At 40.7% G+C, this 19,935-nt stretch overlaps 1 protein-coding gene across 1 annotated transcript in view; it reads left to right on the plus strand.

The window, feature by feature from the left end:
- The window catches only part of TLK1 (tousled like kinase 1), a 494,176-nt gene that overhangs the window by 240,903 nt on the left and 233,338 nt on the right, over nucleotides 1-19,935 (plus strand). Inside the window, exon 3 of the mRNA XM_082260299.1 lies at nucleotides 16,098-16,173. Coding sequence (XP_082116425.1) covers nucleotides 16,116-16,173 — 58 coding nt within the window. The 5' untranslated portion in view covers nucleotides 16,098-16,115. The remainder of the gene's footprint in view (nucleotides 1-16,097; nucleotides 16,174-19,935) is intronic.

A 19,935-nucleotide genomic window follows, 5' to 3' on the forward strand; every position in this document is an offset into this window, starting at 1 on the left:
CCCACCCAATCTGAGTACTCCCCATTTATCACCACCCTCTGGATTCTCCCCTGGAACCAGTTCTCTATCTAGGTACTCACCCTATGGTCCATACCTACGTACCTTAGTTTGTACAGTAAGCGTTTGTGGGGAACGGTGTCAAATGCCTTTACAAAGTCCAGATACACCACATCCACGGGCTTTTCTTTATCTAGATGGTAGCTCACTTCATCGTAGAAGGTTAATAGATTGGTCTGGCAAGAACGATTTTTCATGAATCCATGCTGATTTCTACTGATAGTACCATTTTCATTACTAAAGTCTAGTCCCTTAACATTCCCTCCAAAATCTTGCAGACTACTGATGTTAGGCTTACCGGCCTATAGTTACCCGGGATATATCTCGGCCCTTTTTTAAATATTGGTACCACATTGGCTTTTTTCTAATCAGCTGGCATCATTTCCATCTGTAGACTATCCGTAAAGATCAAAAATAAAGGTCTGGCTATCACCTGGCTGAGTTCTTCAAGAACCCTCGGGTGCAAGCCATCCGGTCCTGGTGATTCGTTTATTTATTTAAAGTGTTGAAGTGCTGAAAAATTTCAATATTTCCCCACATCGCAATAGTGTGAATCTAGCCTTAGGGTCCATGCACACTAGGAGCAGAAAAAAAAATGGCAGAAAAAGCGGCATAATAATGCTCATAATGTAATAATATTGTACAAGAGTTTAGGAGAGTTTATTGGCATTTGCATTTATAAGGGTTTTTTTCCATAACATTCCCCTCTGCTAATTTTTCACTATAATCAATGTACACTTGAGAATGCCAAACGCTCCAAAATTCTGTCTTTAGGTGAGTTTATCACGTTTGTGAGTGTGTTAACCTTTTTTTTACCTGAAAACTCCTCTCAAAAACACACTTTTGTTTTTGTTTGTTTTTTTATGCCTCTAAACTATTCTCTTGAAATCTCTCTCTAAACACCCTATGTGCATGACACATAGGATAACATTGAGCTTTTTCTACAAGCAAAAAATACAAAACTCCTGTAAAAGCAGCTTTTTTTAAGCCTAGTGTGCATGGACCCTTACAGCGAATCTATACCTAAAATATAAAGTTTGACTATCTAATACATTATTTATTTTTTTTGCTCTTTTACTTTTAAAGGTAAAGGAAAGATTTGGGGTCTTTTTGACCCAAGATCTCTCCATAAAGAGGATCTGTCATTCCGATTTCTATTACAAGGGATGTTTACATTCCCTGTAATAGAAATAAAAGTGATCAAAAACAAAAATTAAAAGGACAGTGTAAAAATATAAAATAAGAAAAAAAAATTTAAAGCGCCCCCATCCTCCATGCTCATGCGCAGAAGCGAACGCATACGTAGGTACATATGTAAACTGTGTTTGCACCACACATGAGGTATTACCATGAACGTTGGAGTGAGAACAATAATTCTAGCACTAGACCTCCTCTGTAACTCTAAACAGGTAACCTGTAAAAATGTTTAAATTGTCATCTATGGAGATTTTTAGGTACCGTAGTTTGTCGCCATTCCACGAGCATGTGCAATTTTAAAGCGTGACATGCTAGGTATCTATTTACTCAGCGTAACCTCATCTTTTATACTTTACAAGAAAATTGGGGTATATTGTGATTTTTTTTTTTTTTTATTCATTTTGTGTATTTTTACCAAAAAATTTGCAATTGAAAAATCACTGCGCAAATACTGTGTGACTGTAAAACTGTAAAAAATTGCAAAGATCGACAATTTTTTCCTTAGGGTCTCTGCTAAAAAATATATGTGTGTGTATATAGATGTATATATGTACAGTTGTGTTCAAAATTATTCAACCCCCACTGAAATTGATTGTTTTGGCCAGTTTGACATTGATTTTGATCATTCAGTCATCCTGCTTACAATTAAATCAAAGAGGCACGTGTAGGTCAGACAAATATAACATAACATTTATAATGAAATAACCACAAATGTCTTTTCTGTGCTCACATCATTATCAGTTTTATTCAACCCCCAAGTGACATTCAATCTTAGTACTTAGTACAACATCCTTTTACAGTTATAACGGCTTTTAAACGTGAAGCATAGCTTGACACAAGTGTCTTGCAGCGATCTACAGGTATCTTCGCCCATTCGTCATGGGCAAAAGCCTCCAGTTCAGTCACATTCTTAGGCTTGTGCACTGCAACTGCTTTCTTTAAGTCCCACCAGAGGTTCTCAATCGGATTTAAGTCTGGTGACTGTGATGGCCACTCCAAAATGTTCCAGCCTTTAATCTGCAACCATGCTCTAGTGGACTTGGAGGTATGCTTGGGATCATTGTCCTGTTGAAAGGTCCAACGTCTCCCAAGCCTCAGGTTTGTGACGGACTGCATCACATTGTCATCCAATATCTCCTGGTACTGAAGAGAATTCATGGTACCTTGCACTCGCTGAAGCTTCCCTGTACCTGCAGAAGCAAAACTGCCCCAAAGCATGATTGACCCCACGCCATGCTTCACAGTAGGCAAGGTGTTCTTTTCTTCATAGGCCTTGTTCTTCCTCCTCCAAACATAGCGTTGATCCATGGGCCCAAACAGTTCTAATTTTGTTTCATCAGTCCACAGAACACTATCCCAAAACTTCTGTGGTTTGTCCACATGTCTTTTGGCATACTGCAGTCGACTCTTTTTATTCTTTGGAGACAGCAAGGGGGTGCGCCTGGGAGTTCTGGCATGGAGGCCTTCATTACGCAGTGTGCGCCGTATTGTCTGAACAGAAACTTCAGTACCCACATCTGACAAATCTTTTCTCAGTTCCTCAGCAGTCACACGGGGACTTTTCTCCACTCTACGCTTCAGGTAGCGCACAGCAGTCAAAGTCAGCATCTTCTTTCTGCCACGACCAGGTAGCGTTTCAACAGTGCCCTTTGCCTTGAATTTGCGAATGATGCTTCCTATGGTGTCTCTTGGTATGTTTAACATCTTTGCAATCTTCTTATAGCCATTGCCCTTCCTGAGAAGAGTAATCACCTCTTCTCTTGTCTTCCTGGACCATTCTCTTGACTTCACCATGTTTGTAACCACACCAGTAAATGTCTAGAAGGAGCTGAGTATCAGTCATTTTAAAGCTGCCTAATTGGTGCTTATTAGGCTTTATTGCTGCTCCCTGACATCCACAGGTGTTTTCAATACCTGATTGAAAATACTTCAATGAACCTCTGTTCTTCAGAGTGGTAGTCTTTAAGGGGTTGAATAATTGTGTCAATGAAGAATTCACAAAAGAAACATTTACTACTGTATTACAAAACCAATTGATGTCATTTTAGTTGCATATGGTTCTTTAAGAAGTCCTTGTAGGATTTCATTCTGAATACAATTACAAATGTACACTAAATTCCCTAAACCTTTTACAGCATTGGGGGGTTGAATAATTTTGAACACAACTGTATATACAGGGCTTTTTTCCAGCTGGAACTTGATGGAACCTCTGGCTCAGGCCTTCTGCTCACCACTATCACTTGTAAACACAGAGGTCCAGCTTCTATGTTTTCAAGTGACAGTTCGTCTCACGACACCCACAGATCTGATCTCCTGAGCAGCTTCCACTGAATTCAGGAAGATGCAGGTGCCTAGGGTGTAGTGAGGGTGCCTACACTCCTATAGGATGATCTCCCTGCAAGTAAAAGAGGCAGGGCCACCTACGGTTTATGGGCATATACTAGTGCTGGCTGGGTGCTTAATAAAGAAACCAAAGAAAGACATGTGGAAGATGGTGGAGTTTTTATTTTATTTTTTTTGGGGGGGGGGGGATGAGATTATAAGGGTAGTGGAGCGGGCATTGCGTGCAGAGGTCAGAGCTAAAGAGGGGTGAAAATGCGACATGGATGGGGGATGCAGGGGTAAGCAGCTGTGGAAGAGGGCTGAACTCTGCCCTCTGTATGTAGTGCACCCTGAACTCTACACTATGTACATAGCACACCCCTGAACTCTGTGTTAACTCCCGCCGCTCCAACCTTAACTCTGCACTTGGTACCTAATGCACTGCTGGTATTTAGTGCCCATTTAAGATCCTCCCACTGTTAGTGAAATTCGACCACACACACTAATTGATGTGATTTAGAAGGTGTGTGTGTGTGGGTAAGGGGGTCGTGCTTGAGTTCCTGCACCTATTTTCTGAGAAAAAAAGCCCTGTATGTGTATGTATGTATATATATATATGTATATATATATATATATATATATATATATATATATATAATGTTTGGGGGTTATAAGTAATTTTCTAGCAAAAAAACTGATTTAAATTTGTAAACGAAAAGTACTAGAAAAGGCTTGGTCTTCAAGTAAAGCATTTTTAGTAGGTAAGTGCCGGTTCACTTGTGCGAATTCTGATGCGACTTGAGTTGCACAGAATTGCTTGACAGGAGAAATCACATTATTTCCAATGATTCCCGTCCACATCAATGCGACTCAAACCCAATGTTGCATCAAAGTTGCATTGAAAATCACATCAAAAGCGCATCGCAGTAGTGTGAACCGAGCCCTAAAGTAGTTCTAAACCATTAAAAAATGCACTGCTACTGGCAGGGAAAGAGCTACCTTGCCTGCGCTGCAGATAAAACATTGTTTGCTGAAGTTGCTTGTAGTAATCAGAGGATTTATTAACATAAACAAGCACAAGTACAACACGTCTTAATGAATGTCTTGGTGCGTTTCCCACCCAAAAGTGTTTAACCATAAACCTTAAATGAATGACTTTTTCTTTACTAAAGCACTGTAAAAAAACATTGCCATGTCAGTTTAATTGAATAAAATTTTGTTTTTACCTTACTCAGTTTTAGCCACCACCTGTCCACATGCACTCACTCCACCACTGACCACATATCAGTTGTTTGGACCAACTTCCTGATAACAGTAGGGGACCATGGCATGCAATGTGTATCAGCACCGCCACTTGTAATCTGCACCAAAGAGGGTATCTAACAGGGTGACAATGCTAGAGCACAACTGAGAGACCGCTGTCATGCCTTAATGAAACTTACCTAAATAAGGACCCTCCTGGCAGGATTACTAGTGATTATTTTAGTTAAAACTGCAAATTGACTACAACTTTTGTAATTTGTAGGACATGTTTAGGCTTGTAAAAGGGATTAGATCTAACTTCATGTTTATTTTTCTAGCCCACCTGAACTCATATTCTGAACAAAATTCGGTTTACAGAGCTCAACGGCTAAAGCTCAAAACAGCTGTCAGAGGAGTGACTCTTCCTTCTCTGCATGATTCCACATTTATTTGAAAGGAAAAGTTATTAATGTGTTCTTACTGACCGCAGTGTTAAGGGTGCACTAAATGTTTATTTGTAAAATGAAGATTGTATATAACTAGTAAAAAATGTATAAAACGTTAGTTGAGAATTAAAAAAAAAAAAAAGACATAAAATTGGCACTGGACAGTTCTGTTTTCCCTTTAGTTCTCAACTGCAAAACATAACAGAATAGAAACTGAAAATGACTGTATCAAGATGTGTGAGAGTTAAATACCCTTAATCACAGTCGCATTCTTTCCCTAACAAGGTATTATCCAGAGTTATAAACAAGAGTGGACATTCTTAGGATTCCATGAAATTATTATCTTTAATATTGCTGCAATGAAGATATTTCACTAGGCTGAAATTCAGTACTAGAACAAAAAGACATGGTAGGCACTTGGGTGTTGTTTAAAAGATGGAACACATGTTGAAACCGAGGGTGAGGTTCCACTGCTAGGCTGCTCTAAAATAAACACAAGTCATTCTAGGAATACATTTTTTTGCAATTACAAAGCATGGGTATTGAGTTCCAGACAATAAAATGTTTTAAATGGATTTGAGTATGTACAAAAAGCAGAATTCTCTAAAACTCCGATACTAACAAACAGGAATGGCCAATTTTATTAGAAGATACCTTGCTAGGGTCGAGGCAAAAAAAAAAAATAATTATATATATATATATATATACACACACACACACACACTATATTGTCAAAAGTATTGCATGCACATGAGCTAGCACATGATGGCTTTCCAGTCTTAGTCTATAGGCTTCAATATTTGTTTGGCCCACCATTTGCAGCTATAACCGCTTCAACTCTTTCTGGAAGGCTGTCCACAATTTATAGGAGTGTGTCTATGGGAATGTTTGACCATTCTTCCAGAAGCGCATTTGTGAGGTCAGGCACTGATGTTGGATGAGAAGGCCTTGCTCGCGGTCTCTGTTCTAATTCATCATGAAGGTATTCTATCGGGTTAAGGTCAGGCCTCTGTGTAGGCCAGTGAAGTTCCCCTACCCCGAACTAGCTCATCATGCGCAATCATGTTGAAACAGGAAGGGGTCATCCCCCAAACTGTTTCCACAAATTTGGGAGTATGAAATGTCCAAAACATCTTGGTATGCTGATACCTTAAGAGTTCCTTCACTGGAACTAAGGGGCCAAACACAACCCCCGAAAATCAACCCCACACCATAATCCCCCCTCCACCAAATGATTTGGTTTCCACAATTTTATATTTTCGTTGGAAGAATTGAGGGTGGGAGGAGTAGTAATTGATCATGTCTGAAACTGTGAAATTTTGCATTCAATTTGGAAATAAAGTTTGCAGATTCTGGAGGAAGAGTGGAGAGGCACAGACTCCAAGTTGCATGGGGTCCAGTGTGAAGTTTGGACAGTCACTGATGATTTGGGCAGCCATGTCATTTGGTGTTGGTCCACTGTGTTTTTAAGTCCAAAGTCACTGCAGCCCTCTACAAGGAAATTCTTAGAGCACTTCATGCTTCCAGCTTTATAGAGATGCTGATTTTTTTTCCCAGAACCTACCTACACTGCCAAAAGTACCATTACCTGGTTTAATGATCATGGTATCACTGTGCTTGATTGGCCAGCAAACTCGCCTGACCTAAACCCCATAGAGAATCTGTGAGGTATTGTCAAGAGGAACATGAGAGACACCAGACCCAACAATGCAGACGAGCTAAAGGCCACTATCAAAGCAACCTGGGCTTCCATAACACCTCAGCAGTGTCACAGGCTGATTGCCTCCATGCCACACCGCATTGATGCAGTCATTAATGCAAAAGGAGTCTCGACCAAGTATTGAGTGCATACTATACTGTACATGGACATACATTTTCAGTAAGCCAATATTGCAGTATTAAAAATCCTTTTTTTTGTTCTTATGTAATATTCTTATTTTCTGAAATACTGAATTTTGGGTTTTTACTAGCTGTAAACCATACTCATAAAAATTAAAAGAAGGCGTGTAATGCATCTAAATAAAATAAGAGTTTCATTTTTTGAAATGAAATAACTGGAATTAAGGCTTTTTACATAATTAGATATATAGGTTTAATGTATGAAAGCACAAAGGCTTCGCTATCTGATCAATATTCCTTTGCATACCTTACAGGATGTAAAATTCAGTGACTATCTCTGTCTAGTAATCCATTAACACCATAATTTTTCCAAGTCTGGTTCCAAACATCTAAATCTAAGAAATCTGTCCATATGCATGTATAAGCATGTCTCAACCCTATGACCGTACCGGGTCTTGCAGCCTGTTCAAAAAGTCCCTGTGTACCTTTATGAAGGTCATAGTAGTGTGAAGGAAAATGTGAAGAATAAAACATCATACTGGTGCATCTCATAAAATTGGAATATCCTCAAAAAGTTATTTTTTTCCCTTTATATTACTAGGTGGCCATAAATAGGATGATGTTATCAAGTGAATATCACACCACAGAAAGATTTTTTTTTTAGGGTTGGACTGAATAAGTGTCTGAAATGTCCAGTCATGAAGTTGTTCCTGATTTTCTATTTATCTCTGCTATTGTCACCTTGAATATCATAGATAAGTTGCCACTTCCAACTTCTGCTATCCAGGCAGTTAGAGAGTATTACTTGAAAAATTGTCGTGGATGTAAGGTGAAGGAAGGGTAAGGTTTGTTTTTGAACAAAGAGATCTTCTTCATGCCATTTCTTAGACACTCATACATGGGTGTGAATTATAGTACTATCTGAACAATTCCAACACAGTTGTGTGACAGTCTACCTAGCAATGTACATTTCAAGAAAAAGGATTGTTTGAAGGATCGATTGCTTCTTTGTGACCTCATGTATTTACTCAGGTAACTTTGCCAAAAACAAATTAAATACAATTTATACAAAATATAAAAAAATTAAACAAAAATAAATAGGGGTTTACATATAAATAAATTATTAACAAGCCTTCTTAGTTATAAATTAGGACTCAACATTCAGTCCAAATGGGACTGCTTATTTTTGGGTACCTGCACACCAGAAAGCATAGCCATACTATTTTCAGGTAAAGCATTTTTTAGGAGTACAACTCAGCTGCCATATTTTCCAAATCTGTTTGAAAAAGAAAGCTTGAATGGGTAATTGATAGCTGTTGGCAATGTAAACCATATACATTGATACTCAGGGACAGGGACAAGTATAATAAAGGCTCAAATATTACAAGCTGAAGGTTATGTAAGGCTATTACTGCAGACATTAAAAATATGATCACCCATCATCATATATTAGTTTGTATAAAATATTGATGGTTTCTTTAGGAGCGCAACTAAAGAGGAAATGCAGCGCAGGCCCAACCAGTGATTGATTGTTAGCCCAGTGTACTTCACATGGGGGCAGGGAGAGTCCTTAGTGCTGTGTAAGCTCTGGAGAAACCTTATACAGGGCTATTTTCACTCTTGGAGATTGGACAGGAGAGCAAAGAAAAAGCATACATGTGAAATTGACAAACTTCATGGACAAAATTAAGGTTAACTCTAAAGAAAGCAAGGATTCAGATGACCAACCAAAGACTAGATGCGTGGAGTAGCTGCTATTGTTTTCACCATGATAAATGCCATAAAAGGTAGTCACTGACATACATCAAATATAGACCTCAACAAACACTACCACCAGTTGCACACTTAGGGCTCTTTCACACGGGCGCTCCGTATGTCCGTATTTCATCCTATTTTGTTGCGGATGAAAAACGGACATAATGCATGTCAATGGGATTGCGGATATCAGCGGATGACCAATCCGCTGACATCCAATTTTCATCCTTTCAGTTCTGTTCCATTTTTTGGAACGGAACAGAACCCTATTTTTCTTCCTTTTAAAAAACAGAACGGATGCAAAATCGGATCTCAGCGGTGTCATCTGCTGACATCCGCAATCCCCATAGACATACATTATGTCCGTATATCATCCGCAAATGGATGGGATGATATGCAGACAAGTGTCATCCGTGTCCGTGAAGAAAAAAAAAAAAGTGCCGCAGCGGAATAAAAAATTGGAGCGGCCGTGTGAAAGAGCCCTTACTGTTGGTGAATGACTATGACTAAATAGCCAATCTAGAGGCTCATCATTCATTCTGGGCAACAAGCAATTTCAATGGCATCACAAGATTTTTCTGTCATGGCAAGTGCTCTTTAATATAGCAATTTGGCTAAATAAATATTACACATATACTGTAAATTTGAACATTACAGTTCTAGATGGTTATAAGGATAAATTGCTTACATAAAAATAAACGCATGCTTATCTTATATTTGCAGATTCAGCCAGGGCCATTCATGGCCGTCACATTTCCATTCTTCTCTGACTCAGCTCTTACAGAACGGCACATACAAGGTAAGCTGTGTTCCATTTTCTTATTTCAGTTCACTGAATTGTTCTGCAAAGCAGTTTCACTACTGTGTGGAGTTCTGAGGAGGTCTACCACGTAAATTCTCTTAACATTGTGGGGGCACCTATGAAAAATAACTGTACAGAAACCTTGCTGTCATCCCTATTAACTAGTAAGTTCTCAATTTCTTTCAAGCCCAATTCATATGAAATAAATGTAAAAGTGAATGATTAATAACATTACAAAGGCTATTTAAGACATTCTGTAAATATATTATATCATATAATAATCGTTTTTTTAAAAAAGGGCAATTATCACAAAAATAGGGTTTTCCTGTTATCTATTATAGGTAAAAATTATAATACCTATATGCTTTTATTTTGTTAACTGAATCTTTTTAATATTAAATGATCTTTCATAGTCATTTTACTTGTGATCCTTCCTCAGCTTCCAGTCGGGGGAAGATAAAGCATCTGCTACTTAAATAATTTGAGCAGTCACACTTGGCTTACTCATTAAAATGGACATAGAACCATGTATATTTATCTTAAACATACAGTACAGGATGCTTGCTAGATATTCATAGACCCTGGACTAAGGGCTGCTATGTTCAGATGACCGGACATTGGCAAAGCTTTTGGACATGCCCCTCCTTGTGCATACCCCTATCACCCTAACCAGCTTCATGTGACCTCAGTTTTTTGCCAGTGTCCTGTAGGGGATGGACCTTTTCTACCTTACGGAGACATTTCACTGCTTAGCTAGTTCTTATTTACCTAGAAAATCTTCAATTAATGCTTCAATCAATCAAAAAACTCAGTGGTAAGGGGTGATGAGATTGTGCCCAATTTATGGAAAGGTATCACAAAAAATATCTGACTGAACAGCAAACAGGAGAGGAACACAGAAAATTTGTGACTAGGACCATAGACTGGCCATGGGCTAGGACCAAGGTTATGGGTGTGCTGCGATTTGATAGAGATTTAAGCTCAGAAGGTCATGCCAGCTCATACAGTCCTAAATGGTGCTGATCACATTGCATATATCAAGAAGGTGGGGCTGTCCAAGCTTTTGTCTGTAGGTAATGCTTACAGTTTCCTTCCTCTTCACTAGAACACAGATAATGACAAATCATGTTAGAAGGGCATGAGTACTCCCCTGATGAGTAAATAAAATATTGATAAATGATTTAAAATGACCAATTCAAGTGCTTAAAAAACTCCTAATGGTCTGTAATAGAAAAGCGATTATACTTACCTCTATGGTGGTCGTGTCTCCTATATTCCCACTGTTTCACTGCTGCTGCCTTTATAAGACTCTTTGGCTTTCAACACATATGAAAGCATCAGCTTGCACTTGCTCACTCTATTCTCCAACATCTTCGCATTTGTCATGATCCACTGCCTGTCCCCTTTTAAGTGAAATGATGCCCGGTGTCATGGAATGCACTCCCTGTGATCTCAGAGTGTCAAGGACATGCCCCCAGGGTGCATGTCATCAAACTACCCTGGACTCCCAGGAAAATGCCATAGAGACTGGGGCCACATCATTTTGTAATGCCTTTCTCTACAGCAGGCGTGTCAAACTGGCAGCCCTCCAGCTGTTGCAGTACTACAAGTACTACAAGTCCCATCATGCCTCTGTCTGGGGAAGTCATGCTTATAACTGTCAGCCTTGCAATGCCTTGTGGGACTTGCAGTTTTGCAATAACTGGAGGGCCACCAGTTTGACAGCTGTGCTCTACAGCATTCAGGAGCCACTGAAGGATGGGCAGTGGCATTGCTACAGGGGGGAAATTGCCCCCCTAAGTTATTATTTTGCCTACCCGCTAAATTAGGCTGCTGGGTAGTCCTTCAATACATAGCCCAGTCAGTGTGTGGAGTTTGCACCTGTCACAGTCAAAATAAAGTCACTCATCTTATCTCCTCCGAATGTTTTTTTTTTTTATTCCTCTGTTGAATAGAGTTTTTTCCCAGGAACGTGTTCTCCGCCTCTGTCTCTCTGCTTCTCGGCAACACTCACAATTCAAACACTCTCCTCCTCAGAGCCTTCCCTCCCTCTGCTGACCCCTCCTGCCAATTCCTGTTTTTTATTTGCTGAGGTTGGAATGAGTTGAAGGCTGCCGGCTGCGGGCAGGAAGAGGCAGACATAGTGCCGCTCCTCAACTATTTGTGTCCATTCCCTGAGCCCCAGGGTGTCGTGCCAGCCCCCTAGCCATAGTCTATGTCAGCTAGGTCCTTGTCTCTCACCTTCCCCAGGCTCACAGTGTCGGGACTCCCCACAGCTCTCAGCGAGAGCCCCGAAAAACGCCTCCTGCTGCTAAAATCACACAGATTTTGTCCATTATGGCCCCCGTCTATTGGCTCCTGGGGGGGGGCCCTTGCCAGCGAAGATCTGGCAGTGTGAAGGTGCATCCGTGAGCCAGTGATGAGATCCATCAGAGGATGGATCTGTCCTCCCTGAGTCATACTGTGGTCAGTAAATGCTACCTCAACTAACACAGAGACGAGGGAACCCAGTGTGTCCATCAGGGATAGGTGGGAAGACCTGGAGAACAACCCCTTGGGGACACTCCAAACTCTGTCACAGCAGCATCCCTAAATCCCACTTCGGGGACAACTTCTGAGCACATCTGACAGCTTTTTACTGAACCCGTTTGCAGTTTTTAGGAGTGTTACAATGCAGCTAATCCTGTGCTGGGGGACAGGGGCTGGGAAATGCAGGGTGTACAGCCTGCACCGGGCTCCTGCTTTCCCCTGTCAGCCTGTGTGTAACCCCAGAATGTACAGCAGTGTACCCCAATCATGGAAAACACACAACCTGAATGGAGGACAGCCTGGAAGGTCCACTCTCTACCTTTATCAGGGCTAGGATCCGAACCAGCCCATTATATGGATATATTTCATCTTATAGATCTTTATTGGTGAGTCTGTGTCTTGACAAGTGAGCTCACCATCAAGGGAGCCTCATAGCACCTCAAATTGTGTTTAAAGGGAAATGTCCAAATGTATCCTGTTTGACCATTCTTCCAGAAGCGCATTTGTGAGGTCAGGCACTGATGTTGGATGAGAAGGCCTTGCTCGCGGTCTCTGTTCTAATTCATCATGAAGGTATTCTATCGGGTTAAGGTCAGGCCTCTGTGTAGGCCAGTGAAGTTCCCCTACCCCGAACTAGCTCATCATGCGCAATCATGTTGAAACAGGAAGGGGTCATCCCCCAAACTGTTTCCACAAATTTGGGAGTATGAAATGTCCAAAACATCTTGGTATGCTGATACCTTAAGAGTTCCTTCACTGGAACTAAGGGGCCAAACACAACCCCCGAAAATCAACCCCACACCATAATCCCCCCTCCACCAAATGATTTGGTTTCCACAATTTTATATTTTCGTTGGAAGAATTGAGGGTGGGAGGAGTAGTAATTGATCATGTCTGAAACTGTGAAATTTTGCATTCAATTTGGAAATAAAGTTTGCAGATTCTGGAGGAAGAGTGGAGAGGCACAGACTCCAAGTTGCATGGGGTCCAGTGTGAAGTTTGGACAGTCACTGATGATTTGGGCAGCCATGTCATTTGGTGTTGGTCCACTGTGTTTTTAAGTCCAAAGTCACTGCAGCCCTCTACAAGGAAATTCTTAGAGCACTTCATGCTTCCAGCTTTATAGAGATGCTGATTTTTTTTCCCAGAACCTACCTACACTGCCAAAAGTACCATTACCTGGTTTAATGATCATGGTATCACTGTGCTTGATTGGCCAGCAAACTCGCCTGACCTAAACCCCATAGAGAATCTGTGAGGTATTGTCAAGAGGAACATGAGAGACACCAGACCCAACAATGCAGACGAGCTAAAGGCCACTATCAAAGCAACCTGGGCTTCCATAACACCTCAGCAGTGTCACAGGCTGATTGCCTCCATGCCACACCGCATTGATGCAGTCATTAATGCAAAAGGAGTCTCGACCAAGTATTGAGTGCATACTATACTGTACATGGACATACATTTTCAGTAAGCCAATATTGCAGTATTAAAAATCCTTTTTTTTGTTCTTATGTAATATTCTTATTTTCTGAAATACTGAATTTTGGGTTTTTACTAGCTGTAAACCATACTCATAAAAATTAAAAGAAGGCGTGTAATGCATCTAAATAAAATAAGAGTTTCATTTTTTGAAATGAAATAACTGGAATTAAGGCTTTTTACATAATTAGATATATAGGTTTAATGTATGAAAGCACAAAGGCTTCGCTATCTGATCAATATTCCTTTGCATACCTTACAGGATGTAAAATTCAGTGACTATCTCTGTCTAGTAATCCATTAACACCATAATTTTTCCAAGTCTGGTTCCAAACATCTAAATCTAAGAAATCTGTCCATATGCATGTATAAGCATGTCTCAACCCTATGACCGTACCGGGTCTTGCAGCCTGTTCAAAAAGTCCCTGTGTACCTTTATGAAGGTCATAGTAGTGTGAAGGAAAATGTGAAGAATAAAACATCATACTGGTGCATCTCATAAAATTGGAATATCCTCAAAAAGTTATTTTTTTCCCTTTATATTACTAGGTGGCCATAAATAGGATGATGTTATCAAGTGAATATCACACCACAGAAAGATTTTTTTTTTAGGGTTGGACTGAATAAGTGTCTGAAATGTCCAGTCATGAAGTTGTTCCTGATTTTCTATTTATCTCTGCTATTGTCACCTTGAATATCATAGATAAGTTGCCACTTCCAACTTCTGCTATCCAGGCAGTTAGAGAGTATTACTTGAAAAATTGTCGTGGATGTAAGGTGAAGGAAGGGTAAGGTTTGTTTTTGAACAAAGAGATCTTCTTCATGCCATTTCTTAGACACTCATACATGGGTGTGAATTATAGTACTATCTGAACAATTCCAACACAGTTGTGTGACAGTCTACCTAGCAATGTACATTTCAAGAAAAAGGATTGTTTGAAGGATCGATTGCTTCTTTGTGACCTCATGTATTTACTCAGGTAACTTTGCCAAAAACAAATTAAATACAATTTATACAAAATATAAAAAAATTAAACAAAAATAAATAGGGGTTTACATATAAATAAATTATTAACAAGCCTTCTTAGTTATAAATTAGGACTCAACATTCAGTCCAAATGGGACTGCTTATTTTTGGGTACCTGCACACCAGAAAGCATAGCCATACTATTTTCAGGTAAAGCATTTTTTAGGAGTACAACTCAGCTGCCATATTTTCCAAATCTGTTTGAAAAAGAAAGCTTGAATGGGTAATTGATAGCTGTTGGCAATGTAAACCATATACATTGATACTCAGGGACAGGGACAAGTATAATAAAGGCTCAAATATTACAAGCTGAAGGTTATGTAAGGCTATTACTGCAGACATTAAAAATATGATCACCCATCATCATATATTAGTTTGTATAAAATATTGATGGTTTCTTTAGGAGCGCAACTAAAGAGGAAATGCAGCGCAGGCCCAACCAGTGATTGATTGTTAGCCCAGTGTACTTCACATGGGGGCAGGGAGAGTCCTTAGTGCTGTGTAAGCTCTGGAGAAACCTTATACAGGGCTATTTTCACTCTTGGAGATTGGACAGGAGAGCAAAGAAAAAGCATACATGTGAAATTGACAAACTTCATGGACAAAATTAAGGTTAACTCTAAAGAAAGCAAGGATTCAGATGACCAACCAAAGACTAGATGCGTGGAGTAGCTGCTATTGTTTTCACCATGATAAATGCCATAAAAGGTAGTCACTGACATACATCAAATATAGACCTCAACAAACACTACCACCAGTTGCACACTTAGGGCTCTTTCACACGGGCGCTCCGTATGTCCGTATTTCATCCTATTTTGTTGCGGATGAAAAACGGACATAATGCATGTCAATGGGATTGCGGATATCAGCGGATGACCAATCCGCTGACATCCAATTTTCATCCTTTCAGTTCTGTTCCATTTTTTGGAACGGAACAGAACCCTATTTTTCTTCCTTTTAAAAAACAGAACGGATGCAAAATCGGATCTCAGCGGTGTCATCTGCTGACATCCGCAATCCCCATAGACATACATTATGTCCGTATATCATCCGCAAATGGATGGGATGATATGCAGACAAGTGTCATCCGTGTCCGTGAAGAAAAAAAAAAAAGTGCCGCAGCGGAATAAAAAATTGGAGCGGCCGTGTGAAAGAGCCCTTACTGTTGGTGAATGACTATGACTAAATAGCCAATCTAGAGGCTCATCATTCATTCTGGGCAACAAGCAATTTCAATGGCATCACAAGATTTTTCTGTCATGGCAAGTGCTCTTTAATATAGCAATTTGGCTAAATAAATATTACACATATACTGTAAATTTGAACATTACAGTTCTAGATGGTTATAAGGATAAATTGCTTACATAAAAATAAACGCATGCTTATCTTATATTTGCAGATTCAGCCAGGGCCATTCATGGCCGTCACATTTCCATTCTTCTCTGACTCAGCTCTTACAGAACGGCACATACAAGGTAAGCTGTGTTCCATTTTCTTATTTCAGTTCACTGAATTGTTCTGCAAAGCAGTTTCACTACTGTGTGGAGTTCTGAGGAGGTCTACCACGTAAATTCTCTTAACATTGTGGGGGCACCTATGAAAAATAACTGTACAGAAACCTTGCTGTCATCCCTATTAACTAGTAAGTTCTCAATTTCTTTCAAGCCCAATTCATATGAAATAAATGTAAAAGTGAATGATTAATAACATTACAAAGGCTATTTAAGACATTCTGTAAATATATTATATCATATAATAATCGTTTTTTTAAAAAAGGGCAATTATCACAAAAATAGGGTTTTCCTGTTATCTATTATAGGTAAAAATTATAATACCTATATGCTTTTATTTTGTTAACTGAATCTTTTTAATATTAAATGATCTTTCATAGTCATTTTACTTGTGATCCTTCCTCAGCTTCCAGTCGGGGGAAGATAAAGCATCTGCTACTTAAATAATTTGAGCAGTCACACTTGGCTTACTCATTAAAATGGACATAGAACCATGTATATTTATCTTAAACATACAGTACAGGATGCTTGCTAGATATTCATAGACCCTGGACTAAGGGCTGCTATGTTCAGATGACCGGACATTGGCAAAGCTTTTGGACATGCCCCTCCTTGTGCATACCCCTATCACCCTAACCAGCTTCATGTGACCTCAGTTTTTTGCCAGTGTCCTGTAGGGGATGGACCTTTTCTACCTTACGGAGACATTTCACTGCTTAGCTAGTTCTTATTTACCTAGAAAATCTTCAATTAATGCTTCAATCAATCAAAAAACTCAGTGGTAAGGGGTGATGAGATTGTGCCCAATTTATGGAAAGGTATCACAAAAAATATCTGACTGAACAGCAAACAGGAGAGGAACACAGAAAATTTGTGACTAGGACCATAGACTGGCCATGGGCTAGGACCAAGGTTATGGGTGTGCTGCGATTTGATAGAGATTTAAGCTCAGAAGGTCATGCCAGCTCATACAGTCCTAAATGGTGCTGATCACATTGCATATATCAAGAAGGTGGGGCTGTCCAAGCTTTTGTCTGTAGGTAATGCTTACAGTTTCCTTCCTCTTCACTAGAACACAGATAATGACAAATCATGTTAGAAGGGCATGAGTACTCCCCTGATGAGTAAATAAAATATTGATAAATGATTTAAAATGACCAATTCAAGTGCTTAAAAAACTCCTAATGGTCTGTAATAGAAAAGCGATTATACTTACCTCTATGGTGGTCGTGTCTCCTATATTCCCACTGTTTCACTGCTGCTGCCTTTATAAGACTCTTTGGCTTTCAACACATATGAAAGCATCAGCTTGCACTTGCTCACTCTATTCTCCAACATCTTCGCATTTGTCATGATCCACTGCCTGTCCCCTTTTAAGTGAAATGATGCCCGGTGTCATGGAATGCACTCCCTGTGATCTCAGAGTGTCAAGGACATGCCCCCAGGGTGCATGTCATCAAACTACCCTGGACTCCCAGGAAAATGCCATAGAGACTGGGGCCACATCATTTTGTAATGCCTTTCTCTACAGCAGGCGTGTCAAACTGGCAGCCCTCCAGCTGTTGCAGTACTACAAGTACTACAAGTCCCATCATGCCTCTGTCTGGGGAAGTCATGCTTATAACTGTCAGCCTTGCAATGCCTTGTGGGACTTGCAGTTTTGCAATAACTGGAGGGCCACCAGTTTGACAGCTGTGCTCTACAGCATTCAGGAGCCACTGAAGGATGGGCAGTGGCATTGCTACAGGGGGGAAATTGCCCCCCTAAGTTATTATTTTGCCTACCCGCTAAATTAGGCTGCTGGGTAGTCCTTCAATACATAGCCCAGTCAGTGTGTGGAGTTTGCACCTGTCACAGTCAAAATAAAGTCACTCATCTTATCTCCTCCGAATGTTTTTTTTTTTTATTCCTCTGTTGAATAGAGTTTTTTCCCAGGAACGTGTTCTCCGCCTCTGTCTCTCTGCTTCTCGGCAACACTCACAATTCAAACACTCTCCTCCTCAGAGCCTTCCCTCCCTCTGCTGACCCCTCCTGCCAATTCCTGTTTTTTATTTGCTGAGGTTGGAATGAGTTGAAGGCTGCCGGCTGCGGGCAGGAAGAGGCAGACATAGTGCCGCTCCTCAACTATTTGTGTCCATTCCCTGAGCCCCAGGGTGTCGTGCCAGCCCCCTAGCCATAGTCTATGTCAGCTAGGTCCTTGTCTCTCACCTTCCCCAGGCTCACAGTGTCGGGACTCCCCACAGCTCTCAGCGAGAGCCCCGAAAAACGCCTCCTGCTGCTAAAATCACACAGATTTTGTCCATTATGGCCCCCGTCTATTGGCTCCTGGGGGGGGGCCCTTGCCAGCGAAGATCTGGCAGTGTGAAGGTGCATCCGTGAGCCAGTGATGAGATCCATCAGAGGATGGATCTGTCCTCCCTGAGTCATACTGTGGTCAGTAAATGCTACCTCAACTAACACAGAGACGAGGGAACCCAGTGTGTCCATCAGGGATAGGTGGGAAGACCTGGAGAACAACCCCTTGGGGACACTCCAAACTCTGTCACAGCAGCATCCCTAAATCCCACTTCGGGGACAACTTCTGAGCACATCTGACAGCTTTTTACTGAACCCGTTTGCAGTTTTTAGGAGTGTTACAATGCAGCTAATCCTGTGCTGGGGGACAGGGGCTGGGAAATGCAGGGTGTACAGCCTGCACCGGGCTCCTGCTTTCCCCTGTCAGCCTGTGTGTAACCCCAGAATGTACAGCAGTGTACCCCAATCATGGAAAACACACAACCTGAATGGAGGACAGCCTGGAAGGTCCACTCTCTACCTTTATCAGGGCTAGGATCCGAACCAGCCCATTATATGGATATATTTCATCTTATAGATCTTTATTGGTGAGTCTGTGTCTTGACAAGTGAGCTCACCATCAAGGGAGCCTCATAGCACCTCAAATTGTGTTTAAAGGGAAATGTCCAAATGTATCCTCTCTGAAGCCTGGACTGCTGGAATAGATGGGTCCCTATATGTTGTACATACAGAGGGGACTTTACTATGACTGGGGCAACTGTTCATAGCAACCAATAAGCTTCTAGCTTCCAGATGCAAAGCCTAACTCCACATGCTGAAAGTAGAAGCTGATTGGTTACTGTGCACAGCTGCTCCAGCTTCTGTCTGCTCCAATGTTGACAAAGTCTGCCCAGATACAGAGGAGACTTTACGTTGACTGTCGCAGCTTGTTCATGGCAGCCAATCAACTACAAGGGTTTGTTTTTAAAGGTAACTGAGCAAGCTGAAGGTAGAAACTGATTGGTTACTAGGCACAGCTGCTTCAGATTCTGTCTGATCCACTTTTAATTAGCAAGTTATCCCCACAAAGCTTAGAAGGGGTTTGAGGGTGTAATTTAAAAAAAAAGAAAAAAACCCTTTAAACCCTTTAGCATCCCACTCTCTTTATTTAGTAAATAAATGGCTAGTTAGGAAAGGTGCCAAGGTGTGTTATGATCCCACTTCTAGATGTGTGTGTATGAAGATGCCAGCATGTGTTATGATCCCTTAATTCCCTTTAATGATCCCTTAGTTCCTTTATCAAAGTTTGCAGGGTGTGGTATGGATTAATGGGCAGGGGGCTGGTTAAAATTGGCGTTGGATATCACAGTAGACCAGCCTTTTTCAACCAGGGTTCCTTTAGATGTCTCCAGGGGTGCTTTGGCAAAATACATAAAAATTGCCCTAAAACTG

Source organism: Pelophylax lessonae, assembly GCF_965119305.1.
Source record: "Pelophylax lessonae genome assembly, chromosome: 6".
In the NCBI taxonomy this organism is placed as follows: domain Eukaryota; kingdom Metazoa; phylum Chordata; class Amphibia; order Anura; family Ranidae; genus Pelophylax; species Pelophylax lessonae.